General features: G+C 36.5%; 1 protein-coding gene across 1 annotated transcript; it reads right to left on the reverse strand.

Moving 5' to 3' along the window:
- Positions 1-5,241: 5,241 nt before the first annotated feature.
- Positions 5,242-6,634, reverse strand: LOC141651916 (uncharacterized). Its single transcript, XM_074459607.1, has 4 exons — positions 6,278-6,634; positions 5,767-6,170; positions 5,412-5,520; positions 5,242-5,349 (listed from the first exon to the last, which is right to left on the reverse strand). Exons 1-4 carry the CDS (start codon positions 6,632-6,634, stop codon positions 5,242-5,244), a joined length of 978 nt encoding a protein of 325 aa, XP_074315708.1.
- Positions 6,635-9,015: the final 2,381 nt, after the last annotated feature.

Raw genomic sequence — 9,015 nt, forward strand, 5'->3', positions numbered from 1 at the left:
TTTTTAAGCTACCAGTTTCGATTCATTCTTAAAAGTTTATGTCACTTCTGCAAACCTAACCTATTTTTGAAGACTTGAAAATGAAAATTTGATTTAGTTCCCTATTCCTTCCTTGAATATAAACTCATTTATCGTAATTTTAATTACTAGACCCGAAATTTCTTTAAATTTTATCCAATTTCTATTAACCTTGATCTATTTATGACTTCTTTGTCAAAGTTTAATATTATATTTCCGGAATTTAACTCCCCTTTTAGTTTAAAGGTGAAACCTTTATTTCTATTTTGGCTTTTTGCAAAAGAACATTTGAGAAGATTACCTTTCTCTTATTTTGATTTTAACGTTGATCGGATGTTAGAACTAGTTATTGGAAACGTTTGATAACTCGTTCTACGCTTGTCAGCGAATAATTTTTGTTTTAAATTTGTCTCTGACTTGGAAAGTTAGCGCTCTTGTGTGCACGACAAGGGCAATTCCGTTCCATGAATGAGACTTGTATTTTTGAAAACTCTCTATAAATGTTTTTGAAAGCATTTTGATTTTTGATTCATATAAATGATTTGCCTTTTGACCTTATCTTTGATTTGGAATGTGATGTTCTTGAATGCGCAACGAGAACACTTCCGTTCCTTTGATGAGAATCTGGTTCTGACAGAAAATTTTATTTGAAACTCTTGAAAGAATTTTGATTCTTACGATAAGTGACCTTTTAAATGTTTTGGTTACTGATTCCAATTCGAGTTTTATTTTTATAACCTTTCATTTATACTTTCAAGTTTCGAGGACGAAACTTTTTAAAAAGATGGGGTGATTGTAACACCCCGTATTTTATTAAGTGGATAAAATTCTTTTAATTGCTATTTTGAATTTAATTACATCATTTAAAGATTTATATATATATATGCTTAGCTAATTAATTAATTTCATCATAATTCGATACGTTAATTTTAATAATCATTAATAAGTTTATTTAAAGATAGTTCGAGTTTATTTATTTAATAATTTCCGTTTCTTTACGAGTCCTTATGAAAGTTATTTTAAGTGAACCCGAGATGGATTTTGAGAACAAAACCGTCCAATTAGCTATTTTGAGCTTATTTCACTAAATTAGCAATTTTTATTAATATCCGTTAGTTTCGTAAAAATCGCTAATAATTCCGATTCAAGCTGATATCGTATTAATTCCGTTAACTAGCTGAGTTTATTTTATTTTCACTCATTAAATTTATTTATTATTAATTCCGTTTTATTACTGAAACTTTTACTAAAAACCGATTTTATTAACTCGAGACGGTTTTAAAAACGAGCGAAATTACTTAACGATGAAGAAACGTACGTATAATTAGTAGCTAGCAAGCTAGCTGGTGTCTCATTATTATTATTATTATTATTATAATCCCACGTCCCCACCCCCCTAAATTTCCCTTTCTTCTTTGCGTTTGACCAGAATCAACAAGAACAATTCCTCAGCAAACAACAAATACAAGCAGAGACCAAAACACCATTTTTACCGAGCTTAAAACCCAAATCCCGACTTCGTTTCTCAATCTTTTCCTCTAATTTTTGTACCATTCTCTTCCCCTTTCTTTCCTCCTCCTTTTAAGGTAAGAAAGTCTCCTTTTTGTAGTGGTTTCGTCTTTCGCCGTCTTATAAAAGTGTCGTCTTTTAGCTTCTTTATTCCGTTTTCTTGCCCTTTTATGAAGGATTCAAAGACCCGGGGTGAGGCTCGTGCCTTGTGGACCATTTATTCGAAGAATAAGGGGCGTTTAAGGTAACACGATTCTATCAATCCTATTATAATTATTATTGTTCGGGGTTATGTGCTATTAATTGTCGGTATCTGATAAAAGTGATTATCAAATGCTAGATATGCTAATCGTTGTTTTATTTCATTGCATAGCTGAATTTCTTGAATCGTAGTGCTCTAATATTTTCTAGTATTAGTATTTATATATTTCATACATTTTAGGGACATATGTCTCCCTTTCTCATATTTGGTTTGTATAACTTTGTTTCGCGACTTTAGCGATGTTTCATTCATGAGATTTATTTTGGACCTTGCATGTTTGACACCTTCCCTTTTGGATATCTTTATAATAGGTTCAGGTTTTAAAAATTACAGGTTTTTACTATAATGAACCTATTACAAACATATCCATGCAGTTTTATTCTAGAATTACGTGTTTACTTTTCCGCAATAAATGAGGGTGTCACGGAGTATTCCTGGGCAGTAAACTGTTCAGAAACACACGACACACTTACTCGACCGAGTAAGCCATATTCGGCCGAGTAACAGACTTAGAAAACCGTGGTATTACAATCTTCCCTCCTACTTTCTTATTGAGCGAACTTCATCCCCGAAGTTCACACTATACACACAAAACAAGACCAACAACTACAACAGAACTCCTCAAGCTCCTCAACAAATACTAAAAGAACCCAAACAACTCCCATAACATAAAACAAAACACCCAACTCAAACTGACAAGATGACACAAACATAGCTAAACTCACTCAGACTAACTTAAAAACAAGCATGCGACCATCTCCTACCCTCCTAAAAAGACAATGGTTACGTCCCCGTAACCAAACATACCTGATCGAAAAGGTGGGGAAAACACTCTCTCATAGCCTCATCTGGTTCCCATGTGGCTTCTTCCACTTTATATGAGAACCACTTGTAAATATAAAATAAATTATTCATTTAATGCTAATATATGAACTGTCTTTTTATATAATAGGACTGTCTGACATTATGAAGCCCTCTCACGTTCAGATCCTATTTTATTCATCTATCAAAGGGAACAAATAGGAATGAGATCTTACAAACTAAAGACCAAGTTAAGCATAAATAGGGTTTTGGTGATCAATCACCTTCTCATTGTACTTTGCATTTCTATCTAGGAGTTTAACACCCATAAGAAGTTGGATCTGCTTCACCAAATCCTATAGTGTAGTCTCCCAGTTAGTGAAAATCCTAGTGTTATGTTTTTACCACACAGGATAAACAGTAGTAGCAAGATATGACCTACCCCTCCCCCCCTTCCCCTTTTCTCCAGTGCTTCCTTTTATACCTAGAGAGGCGCCGTCTTACGTAGGATGCACTAGTTAATCATGCAAAGACCTCTCATGTTAAGGCAGTCAATAATTGGGAGCTTCTTCTGAATAGCCAATGAGCTTATAAAGTTATGCTTAGGAATGACATTTGGATTCTAGATAGCCTTAGTCCACCTAACTTTCTCATAGTGAGGACATATTAGGTCATACATTTTAGTCATCTGAAATTTCCCAGAAACAGAGACATAATTTGCCAGGGATCTTTCAGCTATATCAACATTACCAAACATTTGCGGGAGGAAATCTCGAGTATGTAGGATGCTTCTCCAGCTTTCTAAGTGATGAGCTTTCTGAGTAGCAGTCCGAATATTCCCCTGCTTCATGTTATATATCATTCTAATTGCCTCAAATGGAGTCAGTTTTGTCAAGCTGTAATACTCCGGATTTTGGAGTTAAGGCACTCGCTCGAGTAAGCAGTGGCACTCGATCGAGTGGTGCATACTCGGTCGAGTTGGACTGATCGAGTGAGGTGTCATTTTAGACCTGCTTCTATTTGAGTGGTACTCGGTCGAGTATGTGTGATAATCGGTCGAGTAGGCTCGTGACACTCGACCGAGTGTGTCGGTCTGGGGTTTATTTCGCCGGTTTGATTTCGTGGTAAAAGGGAAATGTGTTAAACGCCTAATCAGTTTCTAATCATCATTTTAAACCCTAATACTTCCATAAACTCTCTCTTTGATCACTTTCTAATCACCTAGCAAGGGGATTAAGCATCTACTGGGGAATTGTTCGTTATTTCTTATCGTCCTTTGTCAACTGAGTCTTGTAAGTATTGATCTTGAGTTTGAATCAGTTTGTACTTGACCTAAACTGATGTGGTTCTAATTTACGCACTTTTAACACCTTAACCAACCTCATTTTGCATGCCAATCGACCTAATTATTGTCACTTTCATAGTCATTTGCTTTCTACTTGCTATTTGGAGCGATTTGAGCATGATTTTGGACTAAAACGAAGTCAAATCGACTCACTTAAATATTGGCAATGAAGATGAGACATGGCACAAAGACCCGCAGGTCAATAAAGCAAGATTATGGGAAATATGAAGCTATCCCCCACGGATCTAGGGGCAACCAAGACTATGGAGAAGAAATGTAGGCGAAACTCGAGCGAGTTCAAGGAGAACCCGACCGAGGCACAGGACAACCTGCTCGAGATGGAGAGAACCCGCCCGAGTCCTCATGCATAATTTCACCACAAGAGGCGAACTCGCCCGAGTTGTCCTAGAACTCGAGCGATGCGACAAATACCTCTCTTATTCACATCCTCCACTTAATACCCATTTACCCTAATGTTGTAGCCGATATAAATACCCTACTATGTAATCAATGAGGGGACGCCTCATGAGAGGATATCTACCCTTCAACATGAGACCCAATCCACTAGTTACCTTAGTTAGCTATATGAACCCACTCTTCCCAGCTTTCTCTTTTATTGAATTACTCCTTATTGTTTACTTGTTTTCATTCATGTAACACCCCTAATTATCCAGAAGTCTTTAGCAAGGCCTTCCCAGATAATTGGGGCTGTTACAATTTCGGTTGCCCGAGGTAGTAAATAACAAAGATAAACAATACAAGATACTTTAAAACTTTGTAACATTGATACGATAGACCATCTTAATTGTCTTACAAATTACAAACTAATAACTGAAAGATAAACTATTACAACAGAAGACTAGTTAATAACTCAATACAACTGGTTAATGAAGTGATCGTTATCAGCTGCAAAGTTTGTTGGCAGCATTACATATAGGGAAGGTGTAACACCACGACCTAAAACTATAATGCCATAAAGTTTCTCTCATGTAGACACAAGTGCTGATTATAAAAACCCTTTTAAAGGTCGTGGCTTTAGAGATTACGGCTCTGACGTTATTAGACACAAGTGCTAAATAAATATGTCACGTATATTTTGGAGCATGTAAAGGCTTTTGGGAAATTTAGGTCAATGCAATATGTAAATACACAAATAATTTTATGTATTTGTTATTTTTTTTTTGGTAAAAACGTAAGTAGTATTATTATACCAAAATTGATCACCAACCATTTAAATCATTATCATTTTTCCAAACATAAAAACAATCAATGGTTACAGCATATGAAATTCTAATCTAACCATTCTTTACATCTCTCCCCATCTATTCCTTGACATATCAGCTCTAATCTGAGACCAATCTCCTCTTTCACACATTAAAGGAGTCTTTCTGGCCTGACCAACCTCTGTTCCAGTCTGCAAACATTATGTGCCTCCCATATTCTGTAAATCATAGCTTATAAACAAGCAGCTATTACCTTCTTATGTAGCAAACTCTTCATTTTTCTGTCAACCCACCATCTGATAAAACCACTAGTAGGTATAGCAACCTTCAGCCAAGTGTTTAGCAGCTTCAAACACTTACTACTATACACAATTACATATATACAGTCAAAGAATAAGTGATTATGAGTCTCACTTGTCACTTCTCACAAAACACAGGTCATATCCCGACATATGTGCATTTGATGAAGCCTATCCCTTGTGAGAAGATGTCATGAACAGCAATCCAACCAATAAAACAATGCTTAAGTATGCTAATTATTGCTAAACTTGTTCCAAACAAAATGAAATCCGTCCATCTTACTTTCAGGTTGTCCAAGCCATTGGTACCTTGCTTTGATAATATATTTATGATCCTGTTGCAGCCACCAGTCACCATAGTAGCCTGCTTTGAGTTTCTCCTTAACTCCACATAACTTTCTCCACGCCCAACTTGCCCCAGCAGTAGGTTGATAGGTAACCCAATCCTCATTTTTCACATAAACAGCATGGATCCACTTTACCCACAGGTGGTCTTCTTTTTTAGCTATCCACCATATATACTTCCCAAGGGCAGCCACATTCCATCTGCTATGCTCTATGATCCCCAAGCCCCCAGCTTTCTTAGGCATACAACAAGTATCCCATGAAATCAGAGGAGGTCCATTAGCAATCTCCTTACCCTGCCACAAGAAACTCCTGCAAAGAGCCTCCACTTTCTTCAAGATGTTTGCAGGCAGTATAAAAATTTGAGCCTAGTAGCAGTGTAGGTTGTTTAGGACAGCTTTAATTAGGACAAGTCTTTCTACATAGGACAGTTTTCTTGATCCAACTGCTCTTATTATCTCAATACCCTTTATACCAATTTTGAACATTCACTAGCAGAGATCCTTTTTGCAATAATGGGAATACCAAGGTATTTAAAAGGAAGCTTCCCTTCTTGAATGTCATCTAATTGTATCATCTCCACAAAGGCTTCTCTGGTAACACCATTGCCATAAATACAAGATTTAGCTTTATTCATGCACAGGCCTGATGCCCTTGAGAAAGTTTTAAAAGCACGCAGCAACATTACCACAGACTTCTTATCATCTTTGCAAAATAATAAAAGGTCATTTGCAAAGTAAAGGTGAGAAAGTTTCAAGGCTTTGCGCAAAGGATGATATCTGAAACCTTCAAAGTCTTGGACAATCATAAGAACTCTACTCAAATACTTCATACATAAAGTAAATAAGAGAGGGGGCAGAGGATCCTCTTGTCTTATTCCTCTTTTTGCCTTAAAAAACCAAATATTTCTCCATTCAAAGCCAAAGAGAAAGAGGGTGTTGTAACACATTCCATCATCAACTGGATGAAGTGCTTAGGAAATTTCATTGCCACGAACATATCCTCTAGAATCTCCACTCTATACTGTCATATGCTTTTTGCATATCTATCTTCATCATAATCCATGGGAGCAAGTTTTCCTTACATAGAGCTTCACTAGATCTTGACAAACTAGGATGTTCTCAACAATGTCCCTACCTTTTATAAAGGCACTTTAATTAGGACTAATAACAGAAGGAAGGACTTCACTCAATCTGTTGCATAATAATTTTGCAATGCACTTGTAGACTGTATTGCAGCAAGCAATGGGCCTAAATTGAGTGACAGATTTAGGAATATCAACCTTTGGCACTAAAGTCAGAATTATATTATTCAATTGCTTCAACAATTTACCATTCACAAAGAAATCCTTGAGTGTATCAATCACACTAGGACTAGTGATAGACCATGTGTATTTGAAAAACTGGCTACTGTAGCCATCTGGTCCAGGTGCCTTAGTATCAGGAATGGAAAACATAGTCTGCTTGACCTCCTGAGGAGCCACTCCTCTTAACAAGCTCTGCTTATGTTCATTAGTTAAAACCTTCCCTTTTTGCACAATAGGTTTGTGCACTTGAGTAACTGTTTTACTGGTGCCTAAGATCTGAGAAAAGAATTCCTCAAAAGCTTCATTTATGCCACATGCATCAGTTTTACAACTCCCATTTATATCCTCAATATGTATCACCTTGTTTCTATTCCACTTAGCTCTTAGAATTGAGTGAAAATAGGCAGTGTTATCATCCCCTTTAAGAGCCCATTCAGTTTTTGCTTTTTGCATCAAGAATTGGTTCTGAGCTTTCAACATAGTAGCATACTCCTTGGATAAAACTTGCTCATTCTCAATCAACATACGATCAAGAGTCATGTTCCTGAGCTCCTTCTGAATATTTAATGAGGCCATATAAGTAATAGAGGTATTGTTCTCTATATCATGAAATTGCTCCTTATTTAATACTCTAAGCTTTCCTTTCAGTCTTTTAAGTTTAGAAACCAGCTGGAACATTAAAGTACCCTCAATCCTATCTTCCCAATGTTGTCTCACAATCTTTTCAAAATCTGAACAGAGTGACCACATGTTGAAATATTTAAATGATGATTTCTATTTTTGATTCTGCTCCCCAAAATGCACCACACAAGGGCAATGATCAAATAAGCCTTCAGGCATGAAGTTTGCAAAAGCATCAGGAAAAATACTTCACCATTCCTTATTAACTAGAAGCATGTCCAATCTGCTATACACCCTTGTATCAGCTCCTTGTTTATTGTTCCAAGTAAAAAAAAAAGAGCTTATGGCTTTAATATCCTGAAGTTGACAATAATGAATACAATCCTAAAAAGGTTGGATCTCAGCCATGGTAACTTCACCCCCAATTCTTTCATGAAAAGATAAAACATTATTGAAATCACCACCTAAAACCCAAGCTTCCTTACAATTATCATTATACCCCCTTAACACTCTCCATAAGTCAGCCCTTATACCTGGCTTATTAAAACCATAAACAATAGTGAACCAAAACTTCTTACAATTATTTTTATCACACACAAAAGCATGAATAGTCTGACTTGTTAAGTCCACAATGTTAACATCATAACACTGAGGGTTCCACAGTAGCCATACCCTTCCACCTTTATGCTTACTATTATTAGTGCAAACTACCCAAGAATAACATATATTATTCTTAACATTCATCAAGTTCCTACTATTAACCTTTGTTTCCACTAATCCAAATAGCCCCAATTTATTAATATGCAAAAACCATTTTATTTCCTTCTGCTTAGGTAGGCTATTTAGACCCCTTATGTTCCAAAAACCAATATTATCCATTACTAATTCTAGAGATGGATCCTTCCTCAACAATTCTTTCTACAATGATCCTTCTTCCACTTATACCTCTCTTAGCCAGCTGCACAACCTGTGTACTGCACTGTTGAAAGCATCCATAAAAGTGGATTTACCAGGAACAGGATCTCCCACATAAGTCTGGGTATTCATACGTGAGAATATTCTTGTAAGTGTCATTACTGTCCCATTCTCTTTAGGAGTGGTAAAAGCAGAACCAGTGGTTTGCTTAGCTTGTGTCACAACTGGTATAGCGGGGACCACAGGCTTCACAACAGCAACCTAAGGCTTTGGCACAGGCCTCCAAACTTGTTTTGGAGCAACCTTGACTTTGTCTACAGGCTTACTACCGGGCTTCCTACAGTTCCTAGCCAGATGTCTCATGCCTTTGC

This window comes from Silene latifolia, chromosome 4 (assembly GCF_048544455.1).
Source record: "Silene latifolia isolate original U9 population chromosome 4, ASM4854445v1, whole genome shotgun sequence".
Classification (NCBI taxonomy): domain Eukaryota; kingdom Viridiplantae; phylum Streptophyta; class Magnoliopsida; order Caryophyllales; family Caryophyllaceae; genus Silene; species Silene latifolia.